The sequence below is a fragment of the Polyodon spathula genome, chromosome 1 (assembly GCF_017654505.1).
Source record: "Polyodon spathula isolate WHYD16114869_AA chromosome 1, ASM1765450v1, whole genome shotgun sequence".
Lineage (NCBI taxonomy): Eukaryota > Metazoa > Chordata > Actinopteri > Acipenseriformes > Polyodontidae > Polyodon > Polyodon spathula.
In genome coordinates, this window is record NC_054534.1 from 36,633,203 (window position 1) to 36,656,073 (window position 22,871).

General features: G+C 41.8%; 1 protein-coding gene across 1 annotated transcript; it reads right to left on the reverse strand.

Moving 5' to 3' along the window:
* Positions 1-205: 205 nt before the first annotated feature.
* LOC121318120 lies at positions 206-21,911 on the reverse strand. The gene is made up of 10 exons (XM_041254436.1): positions 20,371-21,911; positions 17,216-19,262; positions 16,367-16,514; positions 15,764-15,891; positions 15,639-15,674; positions 5,634-5,908; positions 3,909-3,997; positions 1,953-2,170; positions 1,819-1,867; positions 206-1,325 (listed from the first exon to the last, which is right to left on the reverse strand). The coding sequence occupies exons 1-10, from the start codon at positions 21,865-21,867 to the stop codon at positions 1,133-1,135; spliced, it is 4,680 nt and encodes a 1,559-aa protein (XP_041110370.1). The 5' UTR covers positions 21,868-21,911; the 3' UTR covers positions 206-1,132.
* Between the last annotated feature and the right edge of the window lie 960 nt (positions 21,912-22,871).

Here is a 22,871-nt window from a genome sequence, read left to right on the forward strand (position 1 = left end):
CTTTATTAAGATTTACGTGACATCATCCATTAAGTAGAAATACATATTAACTATTTCATATTTTCATTTATTTCATTTGTAAATGTCATTACTACCATTTATCACTTGTCCTATAATAACTAATATATATATATATATATATATATATATATATATATATATATATATTATAATATATATATATATATATTAATTATATTTAATAAACTATTTATAAAGGATATATTCATATAAAGTGATACTGATATGCTATTTAGACACAGAACGATACATTTTAGCAGCACTGAATTTTAAATAATTAAATAAATAACAATACGTGTGAATACTGTAAGTCCAGTAAAACACTATATTCTTTTTCTTTGTTTTTTGTAAATAAATAATTCCAGTCTAGGTTGTTGCTGTCAACTTTGCTCTAAAACCTCAAAATAAGACTTATTATTTTAAGACTCTGCACAGAGGAAACACTAGAAGAGGTGTTTTTTTTTTAACCATTGGATTGTATTCTCTTATTAAAACTATTTAAAACAGTCTTAATATTTTTTGAATGGCACCCAATGAAAGCTGTGCCTTGTTTACCCTTATTAAGTTGTGTTGAAATGTCCCTTCATTTGAATGATATATCCCAGTTACAATTACAGCACTTAGCTTTATAAACTAAACATCTGGATATTTTGTATGGAAAATAATAATAAAAATAATAATAATGATAATCTGTACAATGCACAGACATCCATTCATCATTTCCTTCTTTTACTAGTACCTAAAAAACAATCCCTGCTTGCAGATATTTATTTACATTTTTAAAGGCAAACAAACCATCAGAAAAAATACCAATCTGGTAGCAAGCCCACATTGTGGTAATATATTATTGAAACATTCTTGTTTCATCACATGCATAATTCAAATTCAACGATTATGAAGTATTCACAGACTGCATGGCTTTGCAGTGCTTATGCCTGCCTAGATAATTGTTGTACTGTATCTGCTGTATTATATTCATAGTAAGTGAATCACTCAAGTTGTGGAATTCCAGTCCTGTTCAAAGTTGTTTTCTGAATGTTGGTATATGTAACAGTCATCAATCCTAATATGTTATCCTCTTATACTTTTATAGTATGCCAGCACTACCAGTTTATGTTTTGCTCTTGGTGTGAGGCAAAAATGCCATTTTCTTTGAGCTTGGCTGTCCCCTCGTCTTTCTGGGCTTTGGTTGGCTGCTTTGCAATGACTTCAAGCCCAACATTTCACAGAATTTATTGCAGTGGTGGAGAGCGTTAAACTGATCAATGAAGGAAGTTGCACAGTTCCCTCTGAACCCCTTGTATCTGAAAATTACAATGGAAAAGTATCAGTATCTCGGGGGGGAAGCATTTTTAAGTTTTATCTTCAGAAATTAATTTAGCTTTATTAAGTATAAACGTAGTAGGTATATTTTTGAATAAGGTATTGTTTTATTTATTGTATAGCAATTTATTGTTTAAAGAAATTCATGTAACAGTGGTCAAATAAACAAACAAACAAATAAATAAATAAATATAAATAATTTTTCTGTGCTTTGGAAATAATAAGTGTTTTTGCAGCACTAATTTTCAGCAATATAGTAAATACATCACTAAATTCCAACACTCAATCATTTCTGAGGTAAAACTTTTAATAAGATTAGACAAAACTTGTATCCCCTGCTTCTAAGGAGTACTGTAAATGTGAGAAACATTCATTATGACCATGAAGGTAAAGTACATACCAAGCTGTGTCTTATTTGTAACCCAAACAGTGCCAAATAAACCTAACCATTCGCATCTCTCATCCTGAACTCACCCTTTGCCACAAGTTGCTATTCCAACATCAGTTAACTTCATGCCCACACCTGTAAAAGAAACAGAACAGTCACTGTGATGAGTTTACAGTGGAGCAGACATTCTTCTTCGCTACACCATGTGAACAGGCAATACCTTGCATATCAGTGACTAAGAGGTTCCCGTCTGTCTTCTTGTAGACCCAGTGCTGGAAGGTACAGCATTTCTGCCCAGCATCGGAGTCTCTTCTCGTCATATTCATCTCCTTGCCATCCTTCACAGAATATTTCACAAAGTCTCCAACCAGTTCCTCTTCCAGGGTTGCATATGGGATATTGTTGGCAGGACGATGGATAAGGTAGACAGGAATTATTCTGAAATAAAATCAGTATATATTTTAATACGTTTAAAAACTACATACAACAGAGGGTACTATACACAAAGCTTTAGGTCTTTTTGATGAATTAAGCCATTAATGCATCCAATAGGATGATTTTCCTCTGCTGTTTCTATATCCCATTTAATACTGCATTCCTATTTTGATAAAGGTACCATACCAATGCCTTTCAAATATGCGTCTGTCTGTTACCATGGCAACACTGCCTGCTTCTCCTGTTAAAATCATTTTTTATATCTATAATCATTTTCTGACAGAATATATTATGCAGTAAAGGGTTATATACCATATTGAATGTATGAAACAACCATCCAAGGTGATTATTGTCAGGCTAGTCCCCAGAACAATGGTATTTTAATGAGTTGCATTAATGTCACTTCAAGCAGCACTAGTTTTACAGTGCTGTATATGCCAAGTCATGCCAACACACTGTACGGTGGCGTTTACATGCACACGTCATGACAGTTTTCCTCACAACGTGTTTGACGTACTTTTCAGGAAATGCGTTGCTATGCAGTTCTGATTGAGGAAAAAAATCGACTGCAGATGTTTGATATGATGTGCTTAAATATAATTTTTGAGTTGTATCTGATAGTTTGTCTTTCATTTTAATATTGACGATGTTTAAAATGTACCGTGATAAATCACTGGCATTGGAGGTTGTAGGTATGAGTATAAGCGCAGATGTTCTTGCGTTGAAGTAGTCCATAAATGTATATTATGTGTGTGTGTGTGTGTTTTTTTTTTTTTTTTTTTTTTTTTTTGGGGGGGGGTATGTTTTTTACAGCCTTTCTGATGGAGATTACATGAGATTAAGTCAGATTTTGACTGCTGAAATCTTGTGAGCCACAAGCACGATTCCTGCTCCAGTTTACACGGGTTTTACAGCAATTTTTATCGTGAGAAAGTGATTGACCCTGCCCTTAAAGTCGCACTGTCAAAAGGACATCTTTTGCTGCTTCACAATGTATTCTAGTGACAACGTTACATAGTCATGACTGTAGAGTCGATTTTCACATGCATGTAAACCAAGCCTATGGGAATTGCTGACAAATTACAATTGGGTGGGAATTCATCCAAGAAGGTGTCACTTGTTATTGGAAGTTTGAGTGAATACTGGAAACAGCTGAACTGGTTGGATATTTTTGGAACAAATAGCTATACACAGTTGTTTGTACCTGTCATACTCAAATCAATATGAACAGTTGCTGTATCTAGTAAAAGTATGACTCCGGTTTCTAGAGGTCTGTAGCAATCTGCATGCACTGCCTTCACCTTTTTGCCTTCCACTGTTAATGCCATTCCTGATTTAGTGTACATAGTGCCTTCTTATAAAGGACACATTTAGAAAATTAACTTGTAATCAGTATTTAATTAACCTAATTTGTTTCTCCACAAACTATGAAATATGTTACTGTTTTATCGTAGTGCAGTTATTTTTTTAATGTCATTGAATAAAATACAGATTTGAAAAATGTGTGCAGATATTTAAACTGTTTTCCTTTTTTGAACACCGTTGAGAGAATGTAATCTGTCAGTTTTAAAATGATTCTTATAGGGATTAAGGATAAGGGCGGCTAAATGATGGGGGACTAGTAACACTGGTTGATGATAATTCAAATGTAAACCACAATTACGGTATATTACAACACTCTCATGAAACTTACCTTTAAAGTGAACTTAAATAGAAAAGCTACATGTAAAATTTGACTTACTCTGGCACTTCTCCAAAAGCTTCGGTACATTTTATTTCAGCTCTATATTCTTTAATGTACTCTCTTGCTGTGTTTTGTACATGGCACTCCTACAAAAATAAATAAATAAATAATACAAATATGTTTAAACCGAAACTTATTCATAACTTCTGGTCCCCTGGCCGAAATAATTTGGAAAACTAGGTCCTGAGACCAATACTCTGGTTATTTTGTTAAGGTGCAGTTGAAACTATTTGTAGTTTTGATAAACATTATATATATATATATATATATATATATATATATATATATATATATATATATATATATATATATACACACACACACACACACACACACACACTGCTGTGCAAAAGTCTTAGACATGTTACATTTTTCTACTGAAATGCATCACCAATTTACTCAAAGCCTCCACTAGTGTTTTCTACTATTATAACAACCTTAACTTGCATAAAGAAGGAAAAACATTGAGTGAAATAACTCACATCACTTGGTTTTCAAGGTGTGGTATGTGAAGCATAACCAGCAAGTACAGAGAAACATCATCTGTAACTGACAAACCCAGGACTGGAAGACCCAAAGATCTGTACTGATAAGCAATACTTGAAGATAATTTCCTTATGGAATAGAGAGAAGACAAGCATTGAATTGACAACAGAAATGGAAGAAGGCACAGGTGGTGTTGTCCATCATATCAACAGTATGAAGGTCACTCTTGAAATCAGGACTTAAAGGATGTGCTGCAGTAAGAATACCTTTATTAATAAAGGGGAACAAGACTAAAAGGCTAAAATATGCACAAGAACATAGAAATTGGAATATGGAACAATGGTCAAAGGTGATTTGGACTGTTGATAGATGGACAACGACACCTGTGCCTTCTGCCAGTTCTGTTGTCAATTCAATGATTGTCTTCTTTCTATTCCTTAAGGATATTATTTTCCTTGTTAGACAGCTTTTTGGGTCTTCCAGTCCTGGGTTTGTCAATTACAGATGATGTTTCTCTGTATTTGTTGATTATGCTTTGGATACCACACCTTGAAAATATAGTAATGCGAGCGAGCTATTTCACTTATTACACAAGTTGAAATATTTATAAAATTCACTATTATTTTCTATAATATAAAGTTTGATATCCACCAAATGTTTCTAGACTGTTGTTAAAAAAAAAAAAAAAAAAAAAAAAACATTATGAAGTACTAATATATTTACATTGAAAACCTGATACATACTGGCTGGTTCATTCATGTGACTGTAAATAACAAGTCTTACTGTATTCAAAATATAAAAAGGGACCAAAAATATATTTTAAGTATTTATATTGACAAGGGACAGAATAATTGCCTGTAGTTCATCTTCAGTCAATGAGAAATAAATAAATATTGTAAATATATCGATATAACAGAAATATTAAACATTACATTCTCAAAGCTATGTACTTCAATTTGTCATCCTCACAAATATTTTGAAAAAGGAAAAACACACCCAGTAAAGTTACAAAACCAGAACAAACAACTCAAACTTTTAATTCAGGGGCTTGAATGAAGTATTAAGTTGTTTCTTAGTCATTTTACACATTTAATTGGTTCTTTTTCTATTTTGAAAAAAAAATGTGCTGATGATGATTTGGAGTAAATAGCTAGCCCTAAATATTTTAGTACATCATATATTTTCATGACAATTACTATTTTGAGTTAAGGGAACTGAAAAGCAAGTTGTAATTACCTGTACTGCTAAGTTGTAGTTCTTCTGAATGAGCTCATCATTATTTTTGGTCCCATAGGCAATTGCGTTATGGACTTTGAGGACACAAGCGTGCCCTGAGTTAAACACTGGCATCAAGCCACTGATGACCTTTGTTCGGAAAGCTTTGCGGTGTAATCCTTCCCCAAAGTGCTGCTCTTCTGTAACAATGCTGGCAAGCAGATCATCTCCGAAATATTGGTCCCTCAGAAAATCTTCTCTGAACATCAACTGTGCACATTTAATTTCTTCCCCACCTGTTTTAAATTATAAAACAGAATTGAAAGAGTCACCAACGTGTTTCATTACCTGCATTACTTTACCTCAGGCCGTTCATACTGCTCCAGTGTATGCACTGTTTTCTTGTCAGAATATTAAATTGTTTGCAGGATGAGAATTTGCCATGCAGAGCAATGTACTTAAATTCATATGCTTTTTATATCAGATGCTTTGCTCAATCACAAGCCCAGTTCCTCAAGTTCAGCTGTCTAGAAAGGATGCCTTTACCTACAGCTGCAGTTTGCTCCCTGTAGCATATGATGGGACTTGAACTTGCGACATGAACTTATGAGAGCAGACAGTATCGACACATACAAAGCAGCATCTGCAGGAATTTGGAGATGGAGCGCCTTGTAATCAGTAATTTTTCTTTTCATTGTTAACATCCTGACAACGTTTTACACTTACAACTTTAAAGTCTGTTTCAAAGCTTTTTTCAAAGTGGCTGCTCTAGTGCACTGGGGTTTAAGATCTGTTCTCTGAATTACTGCAGGAAGAACAATTTAAAAAAAGAAAAGAACAAGTGTGTGATGAGTCAAAGGGGTTTCGAACTGTGATTCAGCCTCCAGACAGTAGATGGCGTCAAACCAACTCGGGACTTCCCTTACCAAGATCTCGTGACCATGGCAAAAGTCATCTTTTTGAGGGGCGGCACCTTGGTGAAGGGCGGAAGTACGAGTATGTAAATTCCAGTCACTGGAGTCAAGTGAAGGATAAGGACACTTATCGGTTGGGGATTGGTGTTCCACTGACTACAGAGGCGGGACATTACATACTAAAGAGAATGTACTACTGTGTTCGGGGTTGGTCCGAAGGTAAAATAGGCGGAGTAACGGGTGGAGGGAGAGACTAGTTTGGAGCAGCGGGATTTTTGAAAATCTGAACTAATATTTATTTTGTCTTTGTTTTGTTTATGTCCGGTACACCACGAAGACGATTAAGGAAGAGTTCTCACGATCTGTTTTGGATTTTTACCCCTGCACTCCCTCCCACATGCCGTTTTGTTTTCTTTTTGTTATTTAATTTTTTTGTTGTTGTGTATAGAAGATAAAAATAAACTATTTTATTTCTGTACACATAAATTACTGTCTGGACATTCCAATTAATACACTCTCGCCTCACACGTGGTGTCAGAAGTGAAAATGGATCCAGCTACAGTTTTGGCAATGTTTAGGGAGCAGGAGGAGAAGCGAGAGGAGAGAGAGACACGGTGCCAGGAACAGCTCACCCAGTTCTTTGGACAGCTGGTGGAAAAACTATCAACATCAACATCAGAGAGAGCGGTCGCCCGGATGTTTGCAGCTCAGCCAAAGCTTCAGACGATAACCTCGGAAGATGATCCCGAGGCTTTCTTGATCACTTTTGAGAGAGTGGCAGAGACTGCAGAGTGGCCTAAGGAACACTGGGCCACGAAATTGGCATCCTGCCTGACAGGGGAAGCTCAGGCAGCTTATTGAGACCTGACGGCCACGGATGCAGGGAATTATGATAAGGTTAAAGAAGCCATTTTCTCACGCCTCGGGATCAAGGAGGAAACATACCGGCACCGTTTTCGGGAATACCAGCTGTCCAAGGGGATGCAGCCCCGGGTTGCGGGACAATATCTTTTAGAACAGTGCACCCGGTGGCTGCGGCCAGAAGAACATACACCCCAAGAACTGGTGCAGAAAATAGTTATAGAACAGTTCGCGTCTATACTACCGCCAGGGAATCGAGAGTGGATTAAGAGGAACCGACCTACCGCTCTCGAGGATGCCATCCTCCTGGCGGAAGCCTATGAAGACGCGAACGAAGGCGCCGGCTCAGACCCAACTCCTGCCCCTAAACTAACTTGGACCAACCAACCAATGAAGTCCAGAGGGGGTAACCAGACCTTCAGACCATGGAGGTCGAGGTTAGCCCACAAATCAACTCCGTTGATGCCTCCTAATCAAGTGTGCTACCGATGTAATGAGCCTGGACACATTGCCAGGAATTGTCCAGTAATGGAGGTGGACCTGGCGACAAGATCCTGGTCAGCAGTAGCAGGTAAGAACACTGGGGAATGTCGGGAGGGCCCTTATCAGTTAAGAGTACAGGTTGGGGGGAAGAGTACTTACGCATTTGCGGACTCTGGGTGTGCACAAACATTGATTTGGCAAGCTCTCTTGGATGGGGTAGCCTGGGAGCCACAGGGTAAAGTGGCTATCTCCTGTATTCATGGAGAAACTCGGGTTTATCCCACCCCTAAAGTTAGAATTACTATAGGTGATTATTCAGCTTGCGTTAAAGTGGCTGTAGCGCAATGTTTACCATACCCTGTTCTCCTGGGAAGAGACTGGCTGTTTTTTTATCGTATTTTAGGTCAGGAAATGGTCTTAGTTTCTACGAGGGGACAATCAAAGCAACAGGAGAAAACAATTGGCGAGATTTTTCCATTGCAATCCGACCTGTTTAACCCTAAAATCCGCCCAAGAAAAACAAGAAGAGAGCGTCAGGTGGAAAAATATGAGGGAACTCAGAGACGACAAGGGGAGGGGTCTGACACAAAAGTAAACCAATCGTTTAAACGGCAAGGAAAGGGAGTAGCTATTCAGTGTAACCAGGGCTGCAAGGTTACTGAGGTGGAAGGTCATGTAATAAAAGACACTCCTCTCTGTGTACCTAACCATTGGGACCGAGATATTGACTTGGGATATGAATAACAAAATGATCCCACGTTACGGTATGCTTGGAAACAGGTTAGCTATATCGAGGGGAAGGATATGCAGGAAGGACAACCGGTGGTATTTCCACATTTTTCTGTATCTGGGCACTTATTATATAGAATAACCCGGGCTCCCGGGATGGGACAGCTCGTAAAACATTTCATTTTCAGGTCATTTGGGAACTGAAAAGACTCAGGAACGAATTCTGGCCCGTTTTTTTTGGCCTGGGATTTATGGTCTTGTGCGGAAGTATGTATTGGAGTGTCCTGAATGTCAATTAGCTGCCCCTAAGTCAGTTCGCCCCTCACCTCTGGTTCCACTTCCAATTATTGGGGTACCGTTTGAAAGGATTGGTGTAGATTTAGTAGGCCCTCTGGAGGGAACAGAGTCAGGATATCGGTATATTTTAGTAGTAGTGGACTACACAACGAGATATCCAGAAGCTGTTCCCTTACGCTCTATGAATGCAGTAGCTGTAGCGAATTAATTGGTAAAAATATTCTCTAGGGTGGGAATCCCGAAAGAAATTCTCACTGATCAGGGCACTAATTTTATGTCGGGCTGTATTCAGCAACTATATAAATTATTGAAAATCCGTTCAATTAGAACCTCAGTTTTTCATCCTCAAACAGATGGGCTTGTTGAACGATTTAATCAGACTTTGAAAAATATGTTGCGCCGCTTTGTAGATCAAGAAAAACACAATTGGGCTAAACTGCTTCCCTACTTGCTCTTTGCAGTTCGCGAGGTACCACAATCCTCAACAGGGTTTTCCCCATTTGAGCTCTTGCATGGTTAGCAGCCGCGGGGTATCTTGGATCTCATAAGAGAAGGCTGGGAAGAACAGTCAAAGGAGTCTAAAAATGTAGTAAAATATGTGTTGCAGTTACGCGATCGCTTAGAATTAGTCGGTCGATTGGCACTTGACAATCTCAAAGCGGCACAGCAGAAGCAGCAACAAAGCTACAATAAAAATGCAAGAATTAGGAATTTTTGACCCGGAGATAAAGTGTTGTTATTGTTGCCCTCATCGGAATCTAAGTTGTTTGCTAAATGGCAGGGTCCCTTTCAGGTTATTCGAGCAATTGGTAAAGTCAATTATGAGATCCGACAGCCTGGGCGTCGGAAAGAAAGTCAAATTTATCATGTTAATCTCCTGAAACCGTGGAAAGAATGGGAAGTCCATTTTATATCTCCTGTACAGGAGGGAGAGGATTTTGGACCCTCAATTGAGTCAGAGTCAGCAATTGAGGTCCCGATGGGGGAACAATTAACTCCTGATCAGTGTGAAGAGGTAAGCAATCTATTTAATATGTTCGGTGATGTGTTTTCTAACGTGCCTGGAAGAACACATTTGATTAAACATGCTATTATCACTCCGCCAGGTCTAAGAGTTAGACAGAGACCGTATCGCATTCCAAAGAGTCGGAGAGATTCTGTTCGGAGGGAGGTGGAGTGTATGTTGAAACTTGGGGTAATTGAACCTTCCCGAAGTGAGTGGTGTAGCCCAATAGTACCAATAGACAAGCCAGATGGGTCACTGCGATTATGTATCGATTTTAGGAGGGTGAATGCTATCTCCAAGTTTGATGCATATCCCATGCCTCGAGTAGATGAACTCTTAGACAAGCTGGGGCGAGCTCGGTTTATTTCAACTCTGGATCTGACGAAAGGATATTGGCAAATTCCATTAACGAAAGCCTCTCATGAGAAAACTGCATTTTCAACCCCAGAGGGTCTTTTTCAATTTTGTACTATGCCGTTCGGACTTCATGGAGCGCCTGCTACTTTTCAGAGACTAATGGACAGGGTTTTACAACCTCATCGAGAGTATGCAGCTGCGTATATCGATGATGTAGTCATTTATAGTTCTTCCTGGAGAGAACATTTGACTAGATTAGAAGCCGTCTTACAGTCTCTGAGGAGGGCGGGGCTCACAGCGAACATGGCAAAGTGCGCTATTGGAAAAGAAGAAACTAAATATTTAGGTTTCATAATGGGTAAGGGTAGAGTGAAACCGTTGGTTTCAAAAGTCCAGGCTTTGTTGGATTCACCGGTACCTACCACGAAAACCCAGGTGAGATCACTGTTAGGGTTGGCTGGTTAATACCGCCGCTTTATTCCACACTTTTCCACTATAGCGACCCCTCTCACTGATCTCACTAAAAAGAACGCTCCAAATAAAATTAAGTGGAGTGCAGAGTGTCAGACGGTCTTTGAATCTATTAAAACTAATTTGAGTCAGGCCCCAGCATTAATAAGCCCGGATTTCAGCCGAGAGTTCGTCCTGCAGATAGATGCATCGCAGACTGGTCTGGGGGCGGTTCTGTCCCAGGAGAGACATGGTATAGAACACCCGATACGATACATCAGTCGGAAGTTACTGCCCAGAGAACAGAGGTATTCGGTAGTGGAGAAAGAATGCCTGGCAGTGAAATGGGCAGTGGAATCTTTAAAATACTATCTTCTGGGATGACCCTTTGTACTCATCACAGATCACGCTTCTTTAAAGTGGTTAGACACGATGAAGGATTCAAATGCTAGGATTATGCGGTGGTACCTGGCGCTCCAACTCTTCGCCTTTCAAATAAGGTATCGTGCGGGTTATCAAAATGCTGATTTTTTTTCTCGGGAGGGAGGGAGGGAAAAAGGAAAGGTTAGAGGTTTCCGAGTGTTCCTTCGGCTCCTATGGCAAAAGTCATCTTTTTGAGGGGCGGCACCTTGGTGAGGGGCGGAAGTATGAGTATGTAAATTCCAGCCACTGGAGTCAAGTGAAGGATAAGGACACTTGTCGGTTGGGGATTGGTGTTCCACTGACTACAGAAGCGGGACATTACATACTAAAGGGAATGTACTACTGTGTTCGGGGTTGGTCCGAAGGTAAAATAGGCGGAGTAACGGGTGGAGGGAGAGACTAGTTTGGAGCAGCGGGATTTTTGAAAATCTGAACTAATATTTATTTTGTCTTTGTTTTGTTTATGTCCGTGTGGCAGGCTGGCGAGTGGATAGAGGCCCAGAGACAGACTGCAGTTCAAAAAAATAACTATTTTATTATAAATAAACAAAAATAAAGTGCACAAGGGCAAAATAACAGATACTCAAACACAAATAAAGCAAAAATAAAACTCACAAAAATAAAGTTTCCAGGCTGGGCAATGCCTTCACTGGATTTAGAAAAATTCAAAAAACCACAAAACAAACACCAACCTGCTTCCTCAGCTCCCTCCTCTCAAATGAGAAGCAGAGGCCTCCTTTTATATCAGGTGGCTGGGCGCTGATTGATCGTTAATCAACCTAATCAACTAATCAACCCCAGCCACCTGAACATAATAAACCCAGGCAGGTAGGGGAAGTTAACCCCATCCCTGCCAATTTCTAAAGAGCAGAGCTTTGCTCTGCCACACACCTCCCCCCATGTACAACGTACACCGGCCGCAATCGGCCAACTCCCCCCTTCCCCCCACCCTCCCCACCCCCCTCCCCCCAAGAGTCCAATTATGTCCCTTGGGTGGGCTGTTATGGTGGGTGGTGGTGGGCGGGGTTGATGTCGGAGCCCCCAAGCCTTCTTTGGTTGAGGGGGCCCCGAATCTCCAAGGTAGCACGGCGACGGCGGCCCGGCTCCCTCTGGTGGGAGAGGCGGCGACGGCGGCCCGGCTCCCTCTGGTGGCGGAGGCGGCGGCCCGGCTCCCTCTGGTGGCGGAGGCGGCGGCGGCCCGGCTCCCTCTGGTGGCGGAGGCGGCGGCGGCGGCCGGCTCCCTCTGGTGGCGGAGGCGGCGGCCCGGCTCCCTCTGGTGGCGGAGGCGGCGGCCCGGCTCCCTCTGGTGGCGGAGGCGGCGGCCCGGCTCCCTCTGGTGGCGGAGGCGGCGGCCCGGCTCCCTCTGGTGGCGGAGGCGGCGGCCCGGCTCCCTCTGGTGGCGGAGGCGGCGGCCCGGCTCCCTCTGGTGGCGGAGGCGGCGACTGCGGCCCGGCTCCCTCTGGTGGCGGAGGCGGCGACTGCGGCCCGGCTCCCTCTGGTGGCGGAGGCGGCGACTGCGGCCCGGCTCCCTCTGGTGGCGGAGGCGGGCGGCGGCCCGGCTCCCTCTGGTGGCGGAGGCGGCGACTGCGGCCCGGCTCCCTCTCGTGGCGGAGGCGGCGACGGCGGCCCGGCTCCCTCTGGTGGCGGAGGCGGCCCCTCCCTCTCGGGCTCTGAGAGCGGCGGCGGCTCCTCCCTCTCGGGCTCTGAGAGCGGCGCGGCGGCTCCTCCCTCTCGGGCTCTGAGAGCGGCGACGGTGGCTCCTCCCTCTCGGGCTCTGAGAGCGGCGGCGGCTCCTCCCTCTCGGGCTCTGAGAGCGGCGGCGGCTCCTCCTCACCCCTCTCTGGCTCTGGGGACGACGGCAGATCCTCCTCCCTCTCTGGCTCTGGGAGCGACGGCAGCTCCTCACCCCTCTCTGGCTCTGGGAGCGACGGCAGCTCCTCACCCCTCTCTGGCTCTGGGAGCGACGGCAGCTCCTCACCCCTCTCTGGCTCTGGGAGCGACGGCAGCTCCTCACCCCTCTCTGGCTCTGGGAGCGACGGCAGATCCTCACCCCTCTCTGGCTCTGGGAGCGACGGCAGCTCCTCACCCCTCTCTGGCTCTGGGAGCGACGGCAGCTCCTCACCCCTCTCTGGCTCTGGGAGCGACGGCAGGCTCCTCACCCCTCTCTGGCTCTGGGAGCGACGGCAGCTCCTCACCCCTCTCTGGCTCTGGGAGCGACGGCAGATCCTCCTCCCTCTCTGGCTCTGGGAGCGACGGCAGATCCTCCTCCCTCTCTGGCTCTGGGAGCGACGGCAGATCCTCCTCCCTCTCTGGCTCTGGGAGCGACGGCAGATCCTCCTCCCTCTCTGGCTCTGGGAGCGACGGCAGATCCTCCTCCCTCTCTGGCTCTGGGAGCGACGGCAGATCCTCCTCCCTCTCTGGCTCTGGGAGCGACGGCAGATCCTCCTCCCTCTCTGGCTCTGGGAGCGACGGCAGATCCTCCTCCCTCTCTGGCTCTGGGAGCGACGGCAGATCCTCCTCCCTCTCTGGCTCTGGGAGCGACGGCAGATCCTCCTCCCTCTCTGGCTCTGGGAGCGACGGCAGATCCTCCTCCCTCTCTGGCTCTGGGAGCGACAGCAGATCCTCCTCCCTCTCTGGCTCTGGGAGCGACGGCAGATCCTCCTCCCTCTCTGGCTCTGGGAGCGACGGCAGATCCTCCTCCCTCTCTGGCTCTGGGAGCGACGGCAGATCCTCCTCCCTCTCTGGCTCTGGGAGCGACGGCAGATCCTCCTCCCTCTCTGGCTCTGGGAGCGACGGCAGATCCTCCTCCCTCTCTGGCTCTGGGAGCGACGGCAGCTCCTCACCCCTCTCTGGCTCTGGGAGCGACGGCAGCTCCTCACCCCTCTCTGGCTCTGGGAGCGACGGCAGCTCCTCACCCCTCTCTGGCTCTGGGAGCGACGGCAGCTCCTCACCCCTCTCTGGCTCTGGGGAAGGCGGCTCACCCCTCTCTGGCTCTCGGGAAGGCGGCTCACCTCTCTTTATTGGAGTGACCGGTGGATCTCCCATGTCTACCGCCAGGTAATTAACCACCATGAGGGCAACCTCTGGGAAGGAGGCCGGGTGGTGTTGTTCCTCCCACTGTTCCCACCTCTCCCCATCTCGACGCCACAGCGTGTTGATAACTATGGGGAGATCGTGGACGAGGTCTGCCTCAGGGTGCATCAACCAGTCCCAGATCTCCTGGGACGGTGGTGAAGGTGGTGGTGCTGGAGGTAGTGGGGTGGCCCCTGATGCCCGGGGTGAACACTGCACCTCTTCCTGGGCCTGGTTGTAGGGGCATCCTGCCCAGTTGTGGCCGTCCTCCTCACACCGGCCACACCAGTTTGCCGGTGGCACGTCTGGGCAGGACCGCCAACGATGGTCCTCCTTCCCACACCAGGAACACCAGGGGAAGAGGCTGGCCGGGTCCTCCAGCGGTGGCTGCAGCAGCTTACATTTCTTCAGCTGCTGCTTGTCCTGCCTTTTCCACTGTCTGCTCTTCTTTCCCATTTTTTTTTTCTCAAAAAAAAAATAAATACTGCTCTGAGCCTCTAGGTGGCGCTATCCCACTTCTGACACCAAATGTGGCAGGCTGGCGAGTGGATAGAGGCCCAGAGACAGACTGCAGTTCAAAAAAATAACTATTTTATTATAAATAAACAAAAATAAAGTGCACAAGGGCAAAATAACAGATACTCAAACACAAATAAAGCAAAAATAAAACTCACAAAAATAAAGTTTCCAGGCTGGGCAATGCCTTCACTGGATTTAGAAAATTCAAAAACCACAAAACAAACACCAACCTGCTTCCTCAGCTCCCTCTCTCAAATGAGAAGCAGAGGCCTCCTTTTATATCAGGTGGCTGGGCGCTGATTGATCGTTAATCAACCTAATCAACTAATCAACCCCAGCCACCTGAACATAATAAACCCAGGCAGGTAGGGGAAGTTAACCCCATCCCTGCCAATTTCTAAAGAGCAGAGCTTTGCTCTGCCACAGTCCGGTACGCCACGAAGACGATCAAGGAAGAGTTCTCACAATCTGTTTTGGATTTTTACCCTTGCACTCCCTCCCTCACGCCGTTTTGTTTTCTTTTTGTTATTTAATTTTTTTGTTGTTGTGTATAGAAGATAAAAATAAATTATTTTATTTCTGTACACATAAAGTACTGTCTGGACATTCCATTTAATACACTCTCGCCTCACAAAGTACTTTGGCTTTTCAGTTTCGTACCACATCATGGATTGTTATTGTTATCTGTTTAACAATGTAGTCAATGATTCTTACACTATCAGTGCACTAGAGCGGCCATTTCAAAAACACCTTGGTAGTTGATGTGTAAAAAGTTGTCATGATGTTAACAATGAAAAGAAAAATGACATGCATTATTTAAACAGTTGTAGCCACAGAACCTCGCTACTTACTCTTTAAGCAAATGTTTGCTTTTAAAGAAAACCCATGCATGCTACATAATATGAACTTGCTTACCTTCGAGGTCTTGCTTACTAATTAGTTCATTCAGTGCTAGAAAGGAATGAAAAGGCAAATCAGGTGTAAATTGTAATGTAATACAATTTGCATGAAGAGAAAAATAATATTGCTTAGTTTTTCACCTTCTGAGGTCAGTCTGAATTCAGATGACATTTTCCCATTGGGATTCTTCAACTTGCACTGATACATCCCTTGATCTTTAATTGTAGCTTGAACAATGGCCAGGGAATCTGGGCTGTCATCACCTGCACTGCAAACAAATAAACAGGAATCTCATGAGACAAACCATTGTTTTGCCTTATGAACCTACTGTAGTAGTGGAATGCCTAAAGCACACTTGACTATTGATTTACTCGTGTTTTATATTGAATCAGAAGATATTTTTGTCAGTCTGTACCAGTATCAATGCAAAAGACACATACTCCCCTGTGTGGCTGCAATGTGTTTATGTTTCCTATACTGTGAACACACACAAAAAAACTGGATTATGTATAGTGGACAATAGGATTTATGAAACAGTGGGCATTTGAAAAACAGCCTATAAAACAGATCTCCTGAAATAGTAGCAGTGACATTAACAGTACAATTAATATACTCCCAGTTAGCTTTCAATCTCTTGCTTCTTGTACAGCTTCACAAAAAGTGAAGTTAAAGGCTCCCACGGTTATAAATCAGTGGCAGGTTTTAAATCAGAATCAAGATCTAAATTAACATCTACTGATTACCTTCTCTGTACTTTGGCCAACACCACCCCATCTTTAGACCACGTGATGGTTGAGTCTGCATAGATGTCACCAAACTGGCACCAGAGTTTGATGTTTCCAGAAATATCAGGAAAGGTTTCTGCATGGATGTGCCGAAGAACTTTGGGCACTACAAGAAAACAAGTTTTCATCACTTCAACGAGTGATAAAACAGGGCCAGCTTACAGTCAACTACAAATGCTAAACAATAGGGATGTTGCTTAAATCGCCTTTTACTTTGCACTTCAAAACCAGTTATGGGAATTTCTGGATTTCCACACAGTCAAAAAAACTAAAATTAATTTTGCATCTTTGTCACTTTATTGATTCTGTAATAGTACATTAGTCGGTAAAACATTTACTCCAGAAATATGACAACAATCCCTTTGGCTATTGAGTAATTGGATATGAAGACCATAGTTGATGTTGACTCTTATACTGTTCTTTACCTCCAGTCTTGTTACTGTATCTCCCATGATTTAAATAACAAGGAAATTATATAAAGTTGAATTATTGATTTTAATGACTTTCATGTTACTTACTGTAACATTTATTTTACCCAATAAGTGTAATGAATAGCACAATATAAGATTTACAAGCTTTTATTCATTTAAATTCTAGTGTCTTCAATAGTAGGTTAATACACTAAGAAATAGCCCCAAACTATCAGTAGTCCTATATAAAACTTGAAATTCAGTGTCTGATAGTTAAGAACTCTCTGACGCCTTGATTATAAGTCATCCAAAAATGTTATATATATATATATATATATATATATATATATATATATATATATATATATATATATATATATATATATATATTACCTACCTTTGCTTTCCTCTTTTAGGGGATGTTTCTTTTTGTGCAGCTCATTATGATTCTTTTTTGGAGTCTCCTGCACGGTAGCTCTTTGGCCTTCCTTCTTCTTTAGTCCGAGATGTTCGTTTTCTCCTAAATGCTGCTTCTGTTGCTTTGCTTCCACAGGTGCACCCTTGGTTCTTTCACCTGACAAACGCATGCGTTTGGTTATCTCTTCCCTCTGCTGGTGCACTTCAGTAGCTGATTGTGTTTCCTCTGGTGCAGAGTGCCTGCCAGACTTGTCTGGGGAAGTAACTTTCCTTCTAGCACTAAGTGGGAGCTCTTTGGCAGTTGAACGTTTGTGTTCATTATCTTTAACCGGGTACCCCTTTCTAGGGATGGGTGAAGCAGCTGGTGTAGGATTTTCAAGGTTTTTCTTGCTCAACAGTAATTGTTTTGCACCGAAAGCTTCGTCTTTCACCTTTGAACCCCCTGTATTGTTATTACTGTATCTATCCATAAAGGGAGATTTTTTATCTTTAGGAGCTTTTTTCAGGGATTCTACACCTTTTACTTGCTGCACATTTTTTATTTGTCCACCACAAGACTTACTGGTGTTTAGCTCTTTCCCCTGCTGTTTTGAAGTTCCAGTTTTAATTCTATCTGTATTTTGTGTTACAGATTTCCCACTGAAGGCTTTACTATGGGACTTAAGAATTACAGGTGACTCACTGGTTTTCTCGGCCTTTTGCAAGACTGGAGGCACAACATTAAACTTTTCTAAGCCTACTGTCACCAAATTAGCTTCCGCATGCTCTGGCACTGACGTGCACACCACTGACAAATCCACTGTCTCTGGTATGGCAGTTTGTGGGACAGCAGTATCAATCTCTATGAACGATAGGTGAGCAGACTTTATCTGATGGCTGACCTTTTCATCTGAAATTTCCATCATATTATCTCCATTTTGTTTGGGCACTGGCTTCAAAGTTGCAGAAGATTCCAGGGTTTCTTTTGGCTGCTGTACAACACTTTCTTGATCAGTTGTAATGATTTCTTGTAAGATTAAATCCCTAGGTATACATTTGAAGTTAGGCTCAGCTGCATTCCTGCCATCTGCTGTGGAAATATGTTTCGCATTTGTTATCTCAAATTCAGACCCTTTTAACAAGTTGATGCTTGTATTTGTTTTAACAGGTGGTGAAATGGCTTGAGCTTCATCTCTATTAGTTGGGTGCGGTGACTTTGTGTCTGAGTTTGGGGTTTTATCTTTTTGCATGTCATCTTTTTGATTAAGCGGTGAAATGGCAGACGTAGATGTATCATTCAAGGGAGGCTTTTTCTTAATGGCAGTAGGTAATCTGTTTGTGCCTGACACATCATTACCAAGGTTATTTATTTGATTTGTCATACGGTTTACTTCATTTGAAGGGGATATGGCTGATGTAGATGGACAGGAATTGTTTTTGAATGGTCCTTCATCATGTGGCAGCTTTGATGACTGGCTTTCCTCATGAATGTGTGGTTCATTATCAATGACATTACACTGCTTTGTGTTTAATGATGAGTCTGTATATTGTAGGTTTTCTTTTAATGCTCCACTTCTAAGAGAAACACTTTCTTTGGTGTGTTGGAAATCGTCTCTAGCTTTGCACTGCACATTCCTTTCTTGAGACCCCTCAGCACCAGTGAATGATGTGGGTAAAATATCCTTTAGATCACTATCTTTCCTCGGGGTATTATTACACAGGTTTACTTTTTGATTCCTCATAGAGCACTTTGCAAATTCACAGCCATCGGAAGATGGGCTATGTTCTAATTGTAAAGGTTTGTCTAGGGTATTTGTTGCTGTGCTGCTGTACTGGGTCTGAGAAAGAGTTTTCCCATCATTATTGTGTTGATCCATCTCCACATTAAGGTCTTCACTCCAGCAACAATTTTTGAGACGAAGTGAATCTAAAGGCTCATTGAAATTCTCTGCAGCCTCAGCTTTTATGCAATGCAAAATTTCCAAAGAGGAATTGAATTGTCCAGATTCCTTACAGTCAAGGTATGAAGGGTAGTGTCTGGTCTCAGTCTGCAAAACGAAAACATGCATTACTCAGCAATCCTGATTAAACTAATTAACTTAACTAATGGTGAGACGCAGACACAAAGGCAGCAGTCTGAGTATCCCAAGAGACATCCTGCATTACTTTTTATCTGAAGCAATTTGACAACAAAGTAGTTACAATCTTTTGAGGATTTTTACAGGCCTGCCCACTTTTAAGTAACCAGACTCCCAAGACTTTTAAGTTTATACCTACATGTCCGTGTTAGCCCAGCATAGTAATATAACCCATAAGATTTACTGTACTCATTTGATTCTGCAATAAATTACAATAAAATTAAATGAATACCACATATGTCAATTATAACATTCCATTACAAATGCATTTAGCATTTCTTATTTTACTGGCCTCCGTCTGCATTATATATACACAACAACAGGAGTTCTTCAGGTAGGTGGGAGATATTAAGCTTGTAGAAGGATTACATTAACTACAAGATCAGGAAGGGAAGCAATGGTTGGGGTTAAGCTATGTACAGTAGAGTAGATCCTGTAACTGAATTCAGCTATGATTGCCTTCTCCCTGGAAATGTTGCTATTATTAGGGGGCATTTTTGTTTATCTATGGCTTTTTCAGAACCTCACATTTGCTTTGCAGCAGCAGCTGCAGTAGCTGTCACTCTTTACAATTTGTCTCTGCTTATAATCAAAGGAATATATAAGACCTACCCTTAAGGGTTTATGCCAGAAGTTTAATCCTATATAAATAACTAGGATAGCATTATTATTATTATTATTATTATTATTATTATTATTATTATTATTATTATTTTAACAAAATAAGGAAGGTATTGAAGATATACACATTTTCGAAAGATAACTGATATTTTTAATCAAATGTTATTTATTTGATTAAAAAAAAAAAAAAAAAAAAAATCAAGTGACGATTTTGGTTTTATTTATTCAACATTAAGATCAAGCCAAAAGTAAGGGGTAACAACACTCCAGCAGAGGTTATGCAGTACACTGTATTTAAAGTAACATAGCAGATAAAATAAATAAATAAATACTCACCATCTTTGTTTTTCTGGAAAATCTTATTATTTATTTATTTTTATTAATCTCTTAGACTTACCATCTGTATATTGAGTTCTTCACACATTAATCCAAACTGTTTCTTATGGGAAGTCCTTTCACAGGGGTAAATCTTATGTGTTTTCTCTGTAAACAAACTTTCTTCAGTGCAATTGTCCCTTATTGTACTACTGTCACTTAAAATGGCTTTAGTTTCCATGGGTATAACGTTTTCACACTTAGGAACAATGTTAGACAAGTCCCACTTGCAAAGTTTCTCAGAATCTAGTGAGCCAGACTGTTTTAAAGCACTCTCCTTCTCAGAGTTAATTATTCCAGTGGAATTTTCTTCACGAGATTGAGCAATGTCCTTTATCTTGCCTTTTAGTTCCTCCTTATCTGTCTCTGACAAATGTTCTCCTTTAACTTTGAGAGCTAGTTCTCCTTCACATATCCCTGAAAGAGAGTTCAAATCCGTGACATTTCTCTCCTTTGTCACTTCAATGTTTTCTTTAGTAACTTTCTTGTATATATGTTCTGGCAAAATAATATTCACGCAATTGTCATCTGCTTTTTCAAGGCCTTTATTCTTAATTGCCATGGTAGTCTGCACATGTGGTTTTATTGCAAGCCACTCACCTTGGCACTGAGTGGCTGTGTGAACCATTTCTCTGTGTTTGCTTGACGGGTTGTTTTCAGATGGGCTTCTATAGACAGCTGGCTTTTTAACTCTTGACTGACCACCAGAGATTGCATCCACAGCTTTACTGTCACTGGATTCCATGAGGTTTTTTACTTTTTCTGGACTGCTGACAATATGATCCTTCTCTAGACATAGGTCATCATCACTGTGGTCACCTTCTTTTAAAAGCAGCAGCTTGATTCCTTGCACTCTTGCTTGCCAGATTGCATTGGTATATTCCGTCATGACATCAGAACATTCAGAATCATCCAGGTCATCTAGATTAAACTCCTCAGCTGTGATGAGACATGTGTCCACAGAGGGTCTGTTATGAAAACTCCAACCATTTTTAGACTTAATCTCTGTGCAGTTCTCTGCTTGGCTCACTGCGTGTACGTCAGCCCTAACAGGTGCTACAAGTTTGGTCATGGGCTCTGTCAAGCCACTGTATTCACATCCTAAATGGTGCTTGTCTATATCTCCTCCAGCCACATCCTTATCATTCCTGATAACTGGAAGACTGTTGTAACTAGGTAACCCATCTGCTGCTTTTAGCCTGTGTGTATTAACCTTGCACTTTCTAGTCTTGTTTGTAATATTTTTACTAGTATGTGCATTTTTCAAGGTATTTATATCTAAATAGCTGTTCTTTTCTTTAGTTGGCTGTTCCTCATATACTGACCCAGACTGTACCAATGCAGGACACTGTTCATCTGAGGCCACTGTTCTGCTTCCCTCTACCCTGAAACCTTGCTGAACAGCCTTATCCTCATGTTGTGTGTTAGGCTCAGTTCCCTTTGTTTTCCTGAGCATTCTTTCAAAAACCCTCATTCGTGTAAAAGATCCAACTTCCAGAACTGCAGAGCAGCTGCTCATCCCTTTGTTGTTTCTGGCAGACACTTGATACACTGCAGCATCGTCTTCGGTGCACCTAGAAGCCAAAAAATAGATCACAGGTTCCATGTGGCTCAAGAGGTATTCTGGTAGAATGTTAGTGATATATTAAAAGCTTGGCTTCTGTAGTGAGGTTTCAGTAATGACCACTAGGGGAGTGCAACCGTGAGTTAGTAAATATAAATCTCTATACAAAATCACAGTTACAGAGGGGAAATAAATTACAGCTGCACACCCCCAATGGTCATTTTTCAAACCACCCCACTTCAGACATGAAGCTTTTCAGAAGAAGACCCAGTACGTACTAAGCAGTTAACAAAAGCTGTTATCTTTACAACACTGGGTTTCAAATTACAATACAGTGTCTTTCTGCAGTTACTTAGTTAATTAACGTTATGTAAAATAAATACAAAAAAGGAAGTGAAAACACATTTCAGGAAATATTTACTTTGGTAAGTGAAGAGTGTGAATGTAGTTTCCCATTAATGTTTCTTGTTCAGTTGGTTCATTTGTATTGATGACTATTTGACCATTTATGTACCAGGTCACTGTTGGTTCTGGAGTCCCTATTAAAGAAAAAGATCTAAATCAGCATTTCAGCTTCAACGTGGAGCGATTCTCCAACCGACCATATCATACAATTTTATGGAAACACATTTGAATCAGTGTCTGTCCTATAGTGAGTGGCAAACTTTATTTTACTCAAAAAACTCGCTTCCTGCCAGCACTCTAGCTCTACTGTATATCTATGATATATATATAATATATATATATATATATATATAGTATCTATATTAATATATATCTATATAATATATATATATATCATTATACCGTTAGGAGGCAAGGAGGGGGTTAATAACTTCCCAAACAGGTGAAAATGTATATAATTGTGTCAACTGCCTTTTTGTGTGTTATGTGCTCTATGCAATTTGTATTTTAAAATTTTGGAATCATACAAAAACCATGTATGGCATCACTATTTA

Bases quoted from the DNA above. Each gene is read 5' to 3' on its own strand.
- LOC121318120 (XM_041254436.1), bottom strand. From the start codon at position 21,867: ATGAGCAGCTGCTCTGCAGTTCTGGAAGTTGGATCTTTTACACGAATG. The intron at 15,675-15,763 runs GTGAAAAACTAA...ATTCCTTTCTAG, and splicing joins ATTCAGACTGACCTCAGAAG to CACTGAATGAACTAATTAGT. The intron at 1,868-1,952 runs GTATTGCCTGTT...TTTCTTTTACAG, and splicing joins CTTAGTCACTGATATGCAAG to GTGTGGGCATGAAGTTAACT.